The sequence below is a fragment of the Etheostoma cragini genome, chromosome 1 (assembly GCF_013103735.1).
Source record: "Etheostoma cragini isolate CJK2018 chromosome 1, CSU_Ecrag_1.0, whole genome shotgun sequence".
NCBI classification, from domain to species: Eukaryota; Metazoa; Chordata; class Actinopteri; order Perciformes; family Percidae; genus Etheostoma; species Etheostoma cragini.
This window is the reverse complement of record NC_048407.1, coordinates 29,023,258-29,041,552: the sequence shown is the minus strand read 5'-3', so window position 1 is coordinate 29,041,552 and position 18,295 is coordinate 29,023,258. Positions and strand designations below refer to the sequence as shown.

General features: G+C 40.4%; 1 protein-coding gene across 2 annotated transcripts in view; it reads right to left on the bottom strand.

Annotated features, from left to right (window-relative positions):
* LOC117947615 (transcription initiation factor TFIID subunit 4-like) overlaps positions 1–18,295 on the bottom strand; it is an 83,359-nt gene that overhangs the window by 45,304 nt on the left and 19,760 nt on the right. For both annotated transcript variants that reach the window (XM_034876705.1, XM_034876715.1), the window contains 3 exons: positions 12,282–12,451; positions 6,666–6,796; positions 2,047–2,172 (listed from right to left, as the gene is read on the bottom strand). In XM_034876705.1, the coding sequence (XP_034732596.1) occupies positions 2,047–2,172; positions 6,666–6,796; positions 12,282–12,451 (427 nt within the window). The remainder of the gene's footprint in view (positions 1–2,046; positions 2,173–6,665; positions 6,797–12,281; positions 12,452–18,295) is intronic.

The window sequence follows — 18,295 nt, the reverse complement described above, 5'->3', positions numbered from 1 at the left end:
CTCTATTTTATCTTGATAAAGAACAAATGCCAAAACATGACATTTATACCATTTTATCATTGGGAGTAAGAAAAATAAACTCTACCCTGACGAAAAAAAAAGTATTATCAATAACTTTCAGAATTTCAGGATGACTTTTCCTTGTTCCCATAAAATCAGAACGTTATATTGACCGCAACAACAGATGTGTTAAATATGCTTGTGTGCACACGATAATTTTGAAAAAACTATAGCATACGTGATTAAATAGTTACTAGTATGTTATCAAGCAGTGTGGTGATGTAATATTTTGCACAATCATTAGGCAAAAATTTGCTTTCCAAACTTCTTGAACTGAAATGCAACAGGGGCCAAAAGGCCTGAGGTGTAGTTAAAGTATCCTCAATGACGTTCATGCAATCCAAATAACTAAATTTGCAAAAGGTTTATTTACTTATTCATATTATTAAACCAACCTGTTCGCATTAAAACTTTTTTTTTACATAATGGACGGCGCCATCAACCATGGCCACTGACAGAGGACATAAAAGTGTCATTATTAATTATTTTAACAACACTCTTCCAGGTGTGCTTTTCCTGCTGATGCTTTCACAACCAGGAGCGAGGCTGTCAGGCTTCACCTAAAAATCTTTTTTCTTTTAAAACAGGAAGGTCATGAGGTTTGGTGGCCAGTGTTCATCAACTAGAGGATTTCTAATATCCTGCATGGCAGGACCGGAGCGTAATAATGCAATTAAGACAGTGAGGTGTGCTGCAATGAGAATCTTTACTGTGGGACATTTGCTCCATTCAAAATTAATTAAATTAACCTAGCTTTCTGCTAATGTTGCACCGCGAGGCATTTTCATTTGCAAAAGATTCTCGCTCTCTTCTTCTGGTCAGTGGTGAGCTTTACTAATTTGAAGAGCTTTTTTCTTTTCTTTTACTGATAAACAAGTGTCTCTGCATTTACAGCTGAGATCAGAATAGTAGACAGATTACAACGCAAGGACCCTGTTGGAAATAAGTGGTTTAACTATTTTCTTGCAAAGTTCTTCCTCGAACTAAAGGTGTTAAAAAATGAACAGACTACACCCTCTATATTAGGAAGGGTCCACACCAACTATATGTCTTCCTAAAGTACTATACCAGTGATATAAATCATACAGAGTGATTACAAAGCACATGACTTTACATTTCTGCTGAACATTTTTTGGAAAGTTTGTTGTAGATAATGTTGTGGGTGAAATTATTCTCTGCAGTAATGTAGGTGTTGGCAACTGCTCACGGTTGGTACTAAACGGCAATCACTGTAGCATGTGTGTGCTGTCTCCAAAGTCCGCCTCTACATCCAGCAGTGCAGACAGTGTTTTGAGGCTTTTTTGGTGGAATTTCTATTTGTAAGGTTAAATAAAGTAACTATCTCTGCCCATGATTACTAATGCATGTTTATTCCAAACACATGTCTGTTCCTTTTGGAAAATTACAATAGGTTTTGTGCACAGTGCACTATTCCTGGTAAAAGTCTACTTGACACCAGATGTTTAGACCAACATATGTAAAAGTTGTAGATAGAATATTGATAGATACCCGGATAGAACAAAAACATACTGGCTTCTTGGACACACTGAGAAATCTGTACTATTTTTTGAACTAATGCTCTGTTTCACCTGAGCTGTCAACGCTTGTGATAGAGGGATGTTGTGCAGGTTGTACATGCGTGTGTATGTGTGTGTCCATTGCATGGTGCATGGGAGTTGCAAACTGTACAAGGCCCCCCCCCTCACTTTGTCCGGTTAGGAAGAGCCAGGACAGAGGAGCCCTGAGGCCAGGAGCCTGGGAGGACGCAGGGAGGTCACTTCATCCACTGGTGTCACACTCTAATTCATCGGCCAGAGCCTGCGCAGGAGCCACATGCACACAAATACACACCGCAGTACACAAAAACACACTGTTGCACAGGCACATAACAACTCTCACTCTGTCTTTCTCTCTCTCACTCTCACACACACACTCACAAAAACAAAGACACACACACTGTAGCATGGTGAGGTGACAATGACTTACTTTAGCGGCTTTCAACAGGATCTCTCTCTCCTGCTCGTCCTTCCTCTGCTTCTCCATTCTCTCCAGCTGCTCAAAAAATCGAAGCTGAGAGCGGACGTCTGCCGACTGCTCGTAGCACTCGTCATCCTGACAAGGAGATAGAAGGAAAATCACTGCGACGGCAACAGATGAAAAATGCTACGAGTCCCATTCAGTGGCTGCTTCTAAGGCTTTGGGCCCACTTTTCAGAATTTCAGGGCAGCCCTTAGTCCACATTCTAAATTAGGTAAAAACCAAAAAGCATCTACTGTAAATACATTACTAGAACATCTATTTCAACCAAAGCACAAAATATGGAAGTAGAATATTTTTCGGATATGTACGACAGACATTTGAGAAACTTGAGACCTAAGTCAGAGGCCAAATTTGGCAACATGACTTAAGTACTCTCCACCAAACTCCTAACAATGATTCTGGCCGCGAAAATGAAAAAGCCCAGTTTTAGCTCCAACTAGGGTTTCACGATATGGACAACATGTGATTTTGCGATATTGATAATGAATATTGCGATATTAATTTTGATATGTACATATGTAAAATGACAAATGTTACAGTAAAACGCATAAAATACATTCATAACAATGTAGTGTACAGTGAGACTTATGTACTGCTCTGTAGTGCGGCTAAACTATTCAATCTTTCCAACTCCAAACTCTGCCTGCACCGCCTTTCTGCACTGTTTATAAAGTTGTGGGATAGCTGTCTGGGAGAAATAGGTGCAAAATGGGATTAGGTACCGTTTTTTTCTAGTTCATTCAGAAGCTTTTTGAAGACTTTTTTCACTGTGGTGAAGGGAATTAAATCCCCAAAGATCCAATTCAAAAAGCAAGAAAATCAATATTCCCGCACATACTTTTCATCCCTGCATTTGGTTGAATTCATCAATGTTTTGGTCCTATGGACCTTTCTCAAGACACGCAATAATACATTAAAGGAACACGCCGACTTATTGGGACTTTAGCTTATTCACTGTATCCCCCGGAGTTAGACAAGTCAATACATACCCTTCTCATCTCCGTGCGTGCTGTAACTGTCTGATGGCCCCAGCATTAGCTTAGCCTAGCAAAGATTCTAAAGGTAACTGGTTCCAACTAGCTACTGCTCCCAAGAAGTGACAAAATAACGCCAACATGTTCCTATTTACATGTTGTGTATTTGTATAGTCACAGGGTGTACAAATAACAATGTCCCATGAGACACAGCCATATTCTAACTGCATACTAACTGGGAACTATATTCTCAGAAAGGCGAAGCACCGATACTTGGGCGGAGTGATTAGCGCAACACCGTAAAGCACAGTTACTTCCGTCAACAAAACCAATGTGAATATCTCCAGAACCATCTCAATCAACCAAGATCCAGAACCATCTCTTTTTGAGCCAGAATACACAGACGAGAAGTTACAAATTGTGGAAGCTGATAGTCAAAATGCCGAACAGACTGAGGTTCGAGGGGAGAATCAGAACAAACACAGACTGGTGGTGTAAATGTGGAACATGTCAACCTATGCCGACAAAACGAGTGCCTTTCGGTGTAGTGAGTGGGACCAGGTGTTGCCATCAATGGCAAGGCTTGATAACTATGAAAAAAACAGGTGTATTTGGATCTATATCCAGAGCAAGAAGCCATGGATACATCATACATCCTTACATACATCATGGTATTACCTGGTCTCCTATGTTTATTATCGCAGCTCTTTACATTACAGCAAACACCCATGATGATAAACTATGCTTTTAGTATCTAGTAATTGTTGACTACATTACTCCAACTCTGAGCAAACTCCAGGCAAACTCTCTGCTCCGTGACCTGGCTTCTCAGGTGCCGAGTAGCAGAAGTAGCACTGCTTCACCTTTCTGAGAATATAGTTCCCAGTTAGCATGCGGTTAAAATATGGCTGTGTCTTTTGTGACATTATTTGTTGTTGTTTGTTCACCCCTTGACTACTCAAATCAAAACATTTTTTGAAAAATAAGTTTTACAAGATGTGTGTAATAATTATTAAGTGTACTTTTGGAGATGCACGGGTATGTATAAGTTACTACAAGCTACATATACAGTATGTGTATGCAAATATGTATAAATAAGCGAAGCATCAAATTGTTTTGTATTTAACTAAAGGATAAGAAATTCTAATAGAATAGAAAAAAATGTTTTTTTTTTAACTTCTTCTTACTCCTTCATTGAACATGGACATTTCTTATTTGAATCACTTACAATAATTTTGGAAGATTGTGTTGAGATGTACTGTACATGTTCTGATTTACCTGTTATTTTAATTTTATCATATATATTTGTTTTTTTTTACATGTTCAAAATAAACTACTACAAACTAAGTTAAGAGTGCATATTTTGTGAAAAGATGTGATGTTTTACTTGAAGTTTGTTTATTTTTTTTTGTAAAAAAAAATGTAATACATTTTTACCAAATGAATAAAACACCTTGTTCAGATGGGATTTATTGTGTGTATTGTCCTTATCAATGCAAAAAGCCAGATACAGCTCCCAAACAAGAAAATCCTAATGGACTACTATCACCATTTATGATTAAAATCAATGATTACAAAAACTAAGTAAGGCATGCCCTGCTGATAAGAATGACAAATACCTTCATCATTAACTGCACATATGGTTAAACTAACTTTAAGACTCAGCTCATCTGGAACACCACTGGTGTGATCACAACAACAGACTTGAACACACACTAACTTTTTTCTATTTAAAGACAACGCTTCTCTTTACATATGGCGCATCGCCTCCCACTTGGGAAATGGAAATGCAAGTGTAAAAACAACTTTTGTAGGTCATCAAAAGTTAATAGGATAATTGCGTATTTCACGTTTGTGTTTGTATGTCTCCTATGCAGCTCTGTTCTCCTCTTGCACTTGATTTCTATATTGTTCTCTTTTCTATCTGTCTCTCTGTGTGTGTGTGTGTGTGTGTGTCAGGTCTGTGAGTGTGTTTCCATGAGTGGATGAGAGAAGCTGGGTGGCACAGAGCACAAAGACACATCAGAGGAGGCTCATTGCCAGCTTTCTTTCTCTCATCCAGGCTCCCTCCTCTTTGTTGCAGCGCTGAGCCTGCACTCTTGCCGTAGCTCCTGCCGCCGCTGCCGAAGCCCGGTTGCTCTTTAAGGCCGCTTTGTCTTTTGGTCTTTTCCCCCTTTCTTTTTTTTCCGCTGATGTCAACAGAGTGGCTTCACAGAGCTCCATGCCTCTCTCACACACACCTCATTTAGAAAACCACAAAAAAGGAAAAGAACGAACGACTAGAAGGAGAAGCACCAAACAAGATGGGGACAGCTGTGGCTGGTGTTCTTCCCTTCTTGGTGTCAGGAAGAACACATTTTCAAAGTTTCCCCCGTTCTCCCAACAACGCCGAGATTTAGGCTTGTAGTCGAGATGGATTTGTGCTTTAATGTACACCAATTAAATGTGGTTATATAGTTCATTCAAGGGCTACGAGAGATAAAGTCACCATTACGAGAAAAGTATGCAGGTGTACGCTGACAAGCACTTAAAAGTTCTTTTATTCCTCGGGTTTTGGCTGACTGACTGCAAAGTGTGATCTCTCCTGTTTATCAACTTAAAGGTAAAAAAAGCCTGCTCATATTAACTTTTATGTGTTTATGTTAGTGGTACACTTGCATTTTTGGCTGAGTTTATGCGTGACAAAAATAAAAGTGCATTTGTGTGCATGCCACTGTGTGTCTGTGTGGAAATGTTGGTGCATACAGGCCCATATTCCAGTAAGCTAGAATTTCCTGATAAAGTTCTATTTCAAACTTAAGTGATTTAATATCCCGCTTGAGATTGGATCCAATATTTACTGAATATTTACGTGAACGTCCGTTTAGATACAGTGTAAGCCATCCATTTTTACAATAACCGAAGTTCATAAAGACAGTTATGTCACCATATGCTTTGTTTCGTCCCACAGATCAGTGCTTGTATACATTGTCATTGTCCTCTGTGGCTTCAGTGTGTCGTAACAATGTACAGAAAACAGCGCAGTACTGGCTGCATGTCGGGGATGGGTGTCGTTGGGATTTTATCAACTCTGTTATTGCTTAACGATTACCTATATTTACCAATGATCCCAACGATACTTCCTAATAATGAACCAATGTATCAACAATATTATACAACTAGATGAGCATGTAGGCTTTCTTAGGGATACATTTCTAGGATTTTGGACTTAGTGCACTGTTCAATCTGATTGACTCTCACTCACACACTGATGGCGGGCGGACGCCATGTAATTTGCTGGCCTGCCCATTAGGAGCAACATAGGGTTCAGGTCTTGCACACTTTGACATGAAGTCAGGAAGAGTCAGGGACCAATGCAATTGGAGACCCACAGCCGCCTAAACCAGCACATGAAGTAGAGAGGGAGATATGTTGACTGGTGCAGTGAGTATACGGGCATTAATTAAGAGTAATGAGATTTCTATTAAACACTTTTTAACTTTATCCTGCCCACCTGTCCTCTCTGCATTGGAATTTTTACTCAGGATTACAGGTTAAACACTTTATTTTCCCCCGTGTGCGTGTGTGTGTGTGTGTGCATGTTCTTCCTACCTTACAAGAGTCCAGTCGGTGCTGTGCGATGGTAGAAACCTTTTCTACAACAGTTCGAAGTCGTGACTGTGTGGCATGTGAGATGAATGTAACCGCCTCCATAGGGACCTCTGTGACGCCAAACTTCTTAGCTGTGAAGGACACACGCACACATGCGCACGCACGCACACACACACACACACACACACACACACACAAATTTAGAACAAGATAAAACATTTGTGATCACTATATAATTGATGTCAAAGGTACAGTTAGTACGTTTGCTGTTTATGATTAAATCCCGATTTCTCATTCACCGCACACCGTATATTATTGAACATTTCAATGAATGTAAATGTACAAGATTATAGCCAAAGGGTAATTTTCATCTGCAATCCCTGACAGGTTGATGGTCCCTATAAGTTAAGTTAAATTAAAAAGGAAAATTCAGAGTTAGACATCACAATAAAAAAATAGATATATTACAGATCAACTCAGAGGACAAAATTCAGATGGGTTTGATTTTGCAGTAGCCATTTTATCATCTGGGAGTTTTACAATTTAGCCTTTGTGCATTTAATTTACTAAAGGGATAAACAGGTTGATTGTTTTATCACCATCACTATATTGCCATTTTGAGAAAAACAACAGCTAAGCAGGTAAAAAAGTAATTGTTTCATTACAGCTACACAAACAACTCATAAAAACACACTAACAGAAGTTCACAACTTCTCAACTCATACACACATACACAACTACTGTACTCACTCTCACTCTCTCTCTCTCACACACACACACACACACACACACACACACAGAAAACTGTTTAAATTAGTATGTGCAATTAACTCCCAAAAATAGGACTACTCACACAGAAAAGTTAATTTGTTTCACAGTCTTAGTGCAAATTCCAGAGTGGCTTTACTAGCTAAGCTCCTTCGAGTGTGCAAACGACACTGACCATCTCTTTTCATAGGAGAAGGATCATTTAGTTTCCTTGGAGCAAAACTCATCTGAAGTCATAACAAAAGAGGGGAGGGCAGACTTTGGTGGGGTTACAATCTGTTTCAAACTTGCTTTTAAATGATTTCATTACCATAATTTTCTCTCTGGCACCCTTTTAAGTAAACCACACCAATTATTTAAATCAGTTGAACAATACATATACTCCTCATCTGCTCAAGCTTTGAAATGAATGGAGGGAGCCCTGTTAGCCTTATAGTTACAGTAGCAATACATGTTGCCATGTCACAGGGTCAAAGAAAAACACTAATAGGCTTCTGCTTCCGAAAAAATAAGATCTTTCAGGGACATTAATATTTCAGGGAAAGTTTAAGAGACTTAGCTAGAGAGCCACATTTCTGTGAACGAAAACACATTCTTGAGTACTGATACAAATCGCTATTATTCACCGAGAAAAAAAGGACATTAACACAGCTAGAAACAGACTAATGAACTAAACAGCTTTGATATTTTTGTATAATTAATTTCTACAAGACATAACAGATACCATGAATAACTTGTACCAAAGATTGAAACATCTCCATTTTTATCTTTGCAAGCAACATGGCTCTAGGGATTGCAATGTCCGTTGGTGGGTCAGCCTGTCCACCACTTTGGTTCAGACTGAATTATCTTACTGGATGGAATGTCAGGAAATTTAGTGCAGGCAATGCAACTCTTTCCGATAATGCATCCCAATGGATTTGGTAATCCTGTGGCTTTTGCTCTAGCTAAGATAGCGAGCATGCCTGGGAAACATCATATCTGCTAAAACATTAGCATGTTAGCATTGTATTGAGTATGCCAGGATGCTGATGTTAGCATTTAGCTCATAGCACCTCTGAATCTGAATTCTGAATCTGAAATTATATTGAGAAGGAGTTAGGTTGGTGGTTTGACCCCTGGCCTAGTCTACATGTTGAAGTGCCTGTGAGCAAAATCCTGAAATGCTCTCAATGCTTCACCATGTGTGTCAATGTTTATATATGACACATATGTTTATGTTTATAAAATGCATACGGAGTGAATACATACTTATGCTGTAGCTCATCACTTGAGACAACACATAGCATAACATTTCCAATGGAGAGACCCAATCTGTATTGAGGCCTGGTAACTTGAATATTTATTTAGTATAGAACTGAATGGTCTCCATAGCAACAAGGTCCCCCTAAAAAGTAGCTGACAGCGAACATGGTCCTAAATAGGTCCTGAATGACCCAACTATACTAGTCTATATCTAAAATGCCTGCAAATATGTGATTCTTTATTTTCTCTGGCCACAAACACACTGTACCCAAAATTCTGAGATACCTGAAGTACTCTTGGGGCATCTGCTCCCTATCACCTGAATTGAGCAATTCATGTTTTCTGGGAGATAACCATGATCCCAGATTAGCATGTGGTGAGTTGGAGTCCAGTAAAGCCATAAGGATCACTACATTTCCAATTTGCAGAGACACCATTGTGATATTCTCCTCACCAATCGTCAACACGATGCCAATAATCAGAGGGCAGCTTTTTCTCAGAATGTCCACGGAACAAAAAGCTCATTAAAGCAACAACTGGAAACCATACTGCCATAGCCAAGATGCAGAACATGCTAATAAGCTTACTGAAGCCTTAATAGCAATTTCCCTTGATGCCCTTGACGATGACCAGTAATAGCGTAAACTGTTGGTGTAGTGTTCGCTGACCTGGGTTGAATATCACATTGTGACTGTTAAAGCCGAGGTTTCATAATCTCATTTTAAGGGCCCTGACATAGCCCTGCCTGAGCAGTTAGGATTCCTCCTCCAGAACCCCTTTTTAGAAATAGTGAGCAACAAGTGTTTGCCGATGCAAGGGCAGTATTCCTGTCATCCATGCAACAGTTAAGACTTGTCTTGGCAGCTTAACAATATCCAGAAACTTTAGCATTCATTCATTTTAGTGAAAATGTTTTTTTTTTTAATTTTTTCATACTCTACATGTACCGTGTTTTGATTAAAAATAAAAAGGATTTTATGCACAAATGGATCATCTTGACTTGCCAAGAAGAACTGCATTAAAAAAAAGAGAAGCAAAGCAGAAAACAAAAATGAAAAAAGTGCAGTAGGGACAGTGAAAGGGGGAAATGAATATAAGAAAGTAAATTGTTTTGTCTATTGTGTTGTTTACTACTTCTACTTAGTAATACTAATGTAATCTAAAAGTTGATCTAGCATAAAAATGCCACAACATGGTGAAGAAAGACCATGATGATCTCTCAAACAAGCTCAAGCAGCTAACATTAGTGTCATGCAAAGTGAGACTTAAGTGACTGCTGTAATGTGCTATATAGATACTGTAATAAATAGCTGTACTGCTAAATATCAGCTGATTAGAAATTAGAAACCCAGAGACTAGATACCTTGCTTGATGGTTAAACACACGCCACTATTTCAGTAGCTCATGCCTTACAATCAGAGGGCTGACATGCTGCCATAGGAGGACCGAAGTGTTTTCCCCAGAAGCAGGTCATGCTAGTTTCATGGTAAAACTGACATGATGTGAGCTCCGCATGAGGCACTTCCTTTGTTTTGAAAGTGAATCATGTTCAAGTTGCAGTAAATTATGCTTGAGAACACATACCATCCAATCAGAATGAACCATTATTTGTGCCGACCCCAATTTTCTCTCTTCAGCCATTAGATTGTGCTATCAGATCTAAATCATACTGAATTAATAATCCACACACACATGCTTATGTTCTTATATTTTCAGGTCCTAATTAGATTATTTTAAGACACTTTTAGTAGATATGGGAAACTGTGTATTCTATGTCAAATGTGTGCATGCGTGCGTGCATGTATGCTTGCACGTGTGTGCGTGCGTGTGTGTGTGTGAAAGTCTTGTGTGTGCATTGCATATCTGCTCTGTATCAATATCTTGTGTCTGTTCACGTGTAGGTGTATGTGAATGTATGTGTGCGAGTGTGCGAGTATGGGTGTGTGTGCGTGTGTGTTTGTGCGTGTACCTTAAAAATATCAGTGGACTATCATTACTTTGAGGAGCTTTTTTAGAGATCTCCTGTTGTGCCTGTCTTCTGGTTCCTGAGTTGGGGGGGGGGAGTGCTGTTTTGCAGTTTCAGAAATGCAACTGCCTCCCCCACCACCCATACGTAGCTGAAGGGTCAGCCTGAAGAGTTATGAGGGGACGTGAAGAGAGGTTTGGGGAGAGGAGGGCGGCACAAGTGTTTGTTTGGAGAGGAATTGAGACACAGAGAGACATAAAGAGGGAAATAAAGAGGGGGATATCAAAAGAAGCAGCCAACATATTCTAATATTAAGTATTAAAAAAAATAAAAATAAAATAAATAAAGGGCAAAAGAATTGTGACTCAGGAAAAAGAAAGATGCTGGTAGTGGTACTCTTTTTGTGGGGGCAACCAGTGGGCAGGAGAGGTCACAGTGAAGTTTCAGCAGGATGTTCCACAGTAAATGAGAATCCCAAACAGAGTTGTGAAGCCAGGGCTTTCTGATTGAATGGAGCTGGCAGGCCGGGGGAGCCTCCCTCGGACTGCTGTCAGCTGAGAGTGTGGAGAGGCCAATCACTGACACAACAACGCTGCATAAGTGCCACTTCCCCAGCAGGGGGCGCCCTAGCGTCTTGCCCTGTATCATGCTGTGTGCCCCCCTGAGGAAAGATTTACATTTTTAAATAACCTCTATGCCCCCAGGTGACGGGATAACAACCATGCCAAGAGTCCACATAACGAAACATGACCCGCAGGCGTCCGTGCTACACTGAAGATACTTTAATTGAGATAAAGCAAGAAGAGGGCGCGAGACTCCCCGTCACGTGTGATTAAATTGTGTGTTTTTTTATGTTGGATGATACACAGGAAGAAGATGCTAGGCACTTTATTTATTTTTTGAGTAATAACGCTCATAATATGTTTTTACAAGTTTCACTGTGCAGCGAGAGCCTAAAGTATATTTCAAGCAATAAAACTGACTGCCAGTAGCAAAAAGAAGTAATGAAGACACTATCATTTTTGTGTGATGCTGCAAACAAACCAAGACCTCTCCGCCTGTATTGATTAGCACACGCAATACGGTGTGCCTTCAGAGTGTCCAAATCCACTAAAAAGAGAGAAAGAATCAAAATCTCACTGCCAAGTCTTATTCCTCTAAACTCTGTTCCTTTAGTCCAGAGGACAATCTGACAGCCAGCCTTCAAAAGACAAACCCATAAAGTATTTATGTATGTGCCTGGGGTCCAGTGAGTTCAGACAGCCACTGAAGAATTCATTAAAGGAGGTGAAAGAATTGTTAAGTGTATCAAATTTAAACCGAGGCCAAACAAGAAAAGGCTTACACTCAACCACTGAAGGAGACACAATCCAAATTTCATCTTTAGTGATGACAATAGAAATACAGCAACAACATGTTCCTAAGACAAAAGACAAAAGTTAGTGATTTCATTACCACTACAGCGGGATTTTTTTATTATCTTTGGATTGTTGTTTAGAGTGGAAGGGTGGGGGGGAAACACGTTTTTTTTCCACTTTATTTCGGAGAGGCTAGCATTCTCTAACTGCAGCTAAGAACATTTAAGAGTTGATGAGTCTCGACACTGCTGCAATGCAAGATGGGCTCCCTTATCCTACCTGTTTCCAGAATTCGTCGATGGAGAAGTCCCGGATGGAGAAAGGCCTCGTCTTTACATGAGCGGATGTGCGTTCCCACTAGTTCAGAGTTGGTGGCGAGTATTCTTGCGCTCTCCTCATTCAGGTTCACCCCGGCCATGGAGGCTACGTCATTGATGTCATCATCATCCCTGCAGCATGAGAAATTATAGATTAGCAAAATGCATGTAATGGAAAACATTTATTACTTCTAGCATATTATACTCATTATACTTCTAGTATACTGTAGAATCCTAAATGAATTATCTCTTCTGACAGAGTATTACGTAATGCACTGGTGCTGAGATTGGCGTGAATTGATATGTGTAGTAAAAGATATTTTATAAATCCGAAAAAAAGAAAAATAGGCATTGTTTTTTTAATGCGTGTTGATGTCCTTTATCTAGATAAGATTACAGATTTTGAATTTTCCTTTTGGTGCAAAAGACACTCCAAAATAGCAGCAGAGGTACAAGGTAGTTCAGGGTGATCTAAAGTTAGTAAAGTTAGTGAAGGTTGCACACTGATCAGGGTGCAGGGGGAAAGGCCCATTTGGAAAGCTGTCTATAGGGATCTTGTCCTTGTTGCAGCATTAGTGACCCCTACTGGTTGGTCTGTCTATACTGCCTACACCCTCCACAGTTATGTAACAGGATTGGGTAATAAACAGACTGTAGATTGTAGTACAGGGGAAAATGGCCATGAAAAAAGGAAGAAAAAATCCTAAAGAGAAAAGGCACAATGCGGCTTGATAAACTATCAAAACATAATTCCATTTGGGCATGGGTGAAAAATATCAGCATTCATGTCCCAACATTATCAAAATGTTTACCTGCTTTTACCCATGAATATTTCCATGGATGATAATATGCATTTGTTTTGTTACAGAGGGCTATGCTTTGGTCATAATGGCACAGAATTTCCATTGCGGAGTGTATTTGTGTCGGCACTCTTTGTGTGAGGCATGGAGATGAAGAGAGTTTGGACAGAGTTTAGCTCGGTAAGGATGCTCCTGAGGATTGGCTCGGAGTTGTGATCAATCTGGCCATATACTAATGTCAACAAACTATTTGCACTGCGCTCTGCCGCACTTTACTTAGTATTTTCTTGATGCACTGGCCATTTCTCACAGGCTTAATGCTGACTTCACATTGTTTACATGCTATTTCATATTAGCAGAGACATGGAAGAGGGTAAACATACAGAATTTGTGTTTGTTTTTTTGCATTTTACAATAAAAGAGGTCCTTTAAAGGCTGTAACTTTCATCGTGAGTTGTCACCAAGACATTCAGTATTTCCCTACAATTATTGTACTTGGCAAGTAATGATTGTGTGTCTGGCCTGAATTAGCTGAGCAGTGACTTGTTGTGCTTAAAGGACTGGCCTAAAGGAAGCGGTGGATTTTCAGAGTGGCTTTGACGGATGGAACAAAGAACCTCAGAACACACACAGAGAGGCCTCTCGCCACTCACTGGCTCACCTCCACAGTCATTTACATTCATGCAACCAATGTTGGTTAGGACAGAGCTTGTGCGTGTGCTAATGTGCTTTTGTGTTTGCGGGGCGCCAAGTTCTTTCAGGCGCCTGAGCGTGGGCACACGCCATCAGCCAACTCCACCCCACTGAGGCCTTCCTGCTCCTTGGTGCGGCCACAGAGAGCCGATATGAAACTTGACACCACAGCAGGAGGTTGACAAAGACGATTAGAGCATCTCCCTGAACCTCACACACCTCTACCTTCTCTCCTCTCTTCCTCCTCTGCTCAAGCGCACAGTCTAATTATGCCTTCACAGTGAGGATCTACATAACAACACAAACATGATACATATGATTATACCCTGTGCTGCATCTTAGTCTGTGCACCTTTCCTCATCACATCATCATGGAAAACTAAAAAAAGCATGCCTGAGGCCATGTTCACTCAGGTAAAGTAGAAACGCTGCTCCCACCACAGCTTAAAACTATTACATAGTAGTCAGGTTAAATGTTCCTGGTCAGGCTGACCACCCTATTATTTTCTGCTGTTAAGTACTGTTGACAGCAAATGAAACACACTGTGAATAAATGCCTGATTATAATAAATGAAAATGCTTTTACACATATCTTTGAATACAAATGTGTCTCTTTTTGGACAAATCTACTCTCTTACTAATGCACCAAGCAAAGCAAAGCAAGACACCTAGAATTCTGCAGTGGGCAGGAGACAACACAACAAGGTTGGTTATCTTGGTAATTAAAAAAAAGGTTGTGTGACTGTTATCAATATATCAATCTGTCAGATATGACCTGGCCTGAAGGATTACTCACCTCAGGGTTTGTAGATTGAAATCTGATACATAGCTAGCTTAATAGGTTAGTCATTAAATATTTTTTTTAAATGAGAAACACCCACCTAACTTGACGTCATCTTTAACATAATGGAAATAAAAACAATCCAAAAGTCTATTAACTGTATTAAGTATATTTTCCTGCAAACTGGCAACATTAGTCTATTTAGAGCAAATCATATGCTTATGTATCGCTTTAAAAAAAGATAAAAGTCTATTTATCATTTTGTGAAGTGGATTCTAATGGTCTGTTCATATACACACAACACTAGTGAAATAGGTAATATGCTACATGAAGCCATAGCAGCAGTGATTTTCTTTCCCCCATTGTCCTGCATTTTATCTTAATCCCTGAGACAAAAGCAAGTGTTTCTCATTTTCACCAGCTGGAATATATGTATGTGTAGTAGACGCATGATAATCTACATTGGGAAACATACAAAAAATGTCAGCAGTATCACAGGGCAGGGGGATTACTACACTGGCAACTACTGCATAGGTACATGAAGCATTACCTAGTATCCAAGAACATTAGTAATATTTTGAGTATATTATATGAGTATATTATACTTCTTTTTCTTGGAAAGTCTGATGTCTGGCTGTTTGGGATCAGCTGGGTTTAAATCAAATGCCAAATGTTCTGACATTAAAAGGAGGGAATGAGATATTAAATGCAAAATATTCCCGACTATACCTCTGCTCTGCGCTAATAAAGCAAAGATGTAATTAGCTTGCACAGAAGCTAAAGAGCAGCCTCTCGATTATTGGTTTGGGTTGGCTTGGGGACATGGAGCCAGCGGTCACATGAATACATATGCATGTCGTTTCCATATCAAGCTTGTGTTTGAGAGAGGGCACGCCATAGGTGGTAAGACGATTGCATTGCCATTTAGAGGTTGTGTGTTTGAGTGTGTGGATAGATGGGGGTGCGTCCAGATCTCTTCCTCCCCCCATTCCTGTGGATAAAGGTCCCTGTGCGCAGGCAGGGGGCCTGTGTTTGAACCCTGTGACTTACACCCAGGGCAAGCAGGCTACTTGCACCCACACTGAGAGACATGGACCACTGGAGAGATATTCTCCATTAAGCAGCAACGGATTCACTGGGCAGCTGATGGGATGTGTGTTCATGATCCAACTGGTGGCACAAGAGGGGACAACAAAGCCAGCAAAAAACACAGCTAAATAAGTAACTGTATTTAAAACGGACCACCCACACTCAAGCTGTAATTTGTCATAACTGCAACCTGGCTGGGATTAATATAGATGATATTTTGATGGTGTATGCCAAAATACCTTATTTTGATGTGGGCGTCAATACAAATATATTAACATTCAAGATGTTCTGGTGCCAGCGCTTTGTTCAATTTCTTTTCAAGGAGCGTTATGTTGGCACAGCACCCACTCTGAACATAATCTAATATTGGGGCTGCTGTGTTTCCAAGTCTCTGCATCAACAATTGTTGGGAGTTCACTTTTAAGTTCTAATTGAGTCAAATATATTTATAAAGCAGTTTTAGCGAAATGGGCACATCACATAGCAATTTAAAGACCAACAAAAGATGTCACCACAAAGGCAGAATTAACTCACTTTGCTGGTAAATGATGGAAAAAGGGCTGGTGAACTTTGAAATCCACTGGCAACAGTGACTTGTAAAGAAAAACTTTTGTTCCTTATGTGTGTCTGTGTGTGTCGTTTACTATACAACTATGCAAGTGTTTGTGTGTTTATGAGCATGCATGTGTGTCGACCATGTAGGACAGAGTTGGATTTGAGAAGCTGGGGCTGAGCTCAGAGGTTGGCAGAGGGCTGAGGGCCTCGGCTGGCTCGCCTGTGATTACAGCGGATGTTGAGTGTTTACAGAGAGTTGAGGAGGGGAGGAGGGAACAGAGACAGCTGCTTTCACTCTGTACTGTAAACTATACACACACACACACACACAAACACATACACTGGAGCTGTACTGGAAACCCCACAAGCCCTGCAGTGTGTATGGGTGTGTTTGTGCTACAGCTGGCCCGCTGGGACCACTGGCTTAGAGTGACAGCCGTATATACATCAGTCCCCGACTGAAGCTGAATCTGATGCAGGCTGTTGAGGCTGGTGGATGCTGCTTGACCAGGCTGGCCGTCCTCAGTGGATTCTTTGATCTTTCTTACGATCCCTTTCACACTTTCTCACGTTTGCTCCTCTCTAATGTAAGCCTTTGTTGATTTGGAAGTAGTAAAATCATGTCCGGAACACTTAAATAAATCCGACCTGGCTTGACTACAATATGCCAAAGGCATGATGTGAGCCTTGGAAGATCAAATTTTCAGAAGAAACTCATAGGTAACTTTGAACAACTTCTAATGCAAGTATAACTTTCAACTGTGATTTACAAGAAACACACATGCCACTTTTCTTCACAGTTCACGAAGTCAATATGTTCATGTTGCAGGTTTCTAAAGTGAAGACCCAATGGCGTCCGACGGATCGCTGTCTAACACTAAGCCCTGTTCCAACATGTTTATATTCTCAGGAAAAAATAACGGCAAAAAAACGGTAGAAAACAAGAAACAGTGAAAATGACAGAGGATTCAGACAACAGTAACCAACAGGTCCAGCTGAAACCTTGACAAGTAAATAGTTCAGCGCACACTGTTTGGGGCATAAAGTAAGAAGAAAGATGATAGTATTAAAATCATTTGCATAGCCGTTTCCAAGAGGTTTGGGAATGCTGACTGAAGAGGAGAGATATCACACAAAACAAATGAGAGGTGAAGATAATGTCAACAGACGTCCATCATCATCATCATCATCTCATTAAAAATTTAAATCAATATCAACCTCGTATTTGACGGAAATTAAAAATGTGAGTCAAGGAAGTTCAGCGAGAGCGTTTTGAAGAAACAAACTACCTGCATGTGAGGACAAACACATGGACTGAAGCGAAAACGCTGTTTAGAGACCACCAGCCATTGTGTAGCTAGTTAAACACATATGCAGACCAGGCAGATTATCACCTGACCTGGACGAAAGGAAAATATGCTACAAAATGTCAATGACATGCTTCTTCCGTGACAGTGGTGCTTTGTGTTATTGGGCTCATGTTGAAACCAGTGCGTTTGTGTGTGAAGGGCCACTGTGATCACCACGGGGGGAGAAAGGTCGACAGTAACAAGCGAGTCTGACAGCTTAATTACCAACGTAGCTAAAGATTTATTGGTTTATCAATCAGAGCCTTGGGCGCTGCCTCTCCCCTCAGGATATGGGAGCCATTACCATGAACCCGTTGGCCCAAATGGCCCAGACTCTTCTTTCCCCGGCTCGGTCACACCAGGGCAATCCTAAACCCCTGCTCCTGTCAATACACACATACACAACATTCTCTGATCTTCAGGATATACACACATATTCATGTGCACTCAAGCAGGGACTCAAACAAAAACAAACAGTGAAATAGAGGCATATATTCAAACAAACATACACACACACACACAAACACACACATACAAGCTGTACACAGACAAACACAAATACACAAAGACACACACACAACATGAACCACAAAGGCCAGCATGTGGGCGATGAACCTTTTATGTTTTTGAGACAAAAGCCCAGCTGAAGTATAGACAAGACCAGAAAGAGAGAGAGAGGGAGAGGGAGAGAGAGAGAGAGCGAGAGAGAG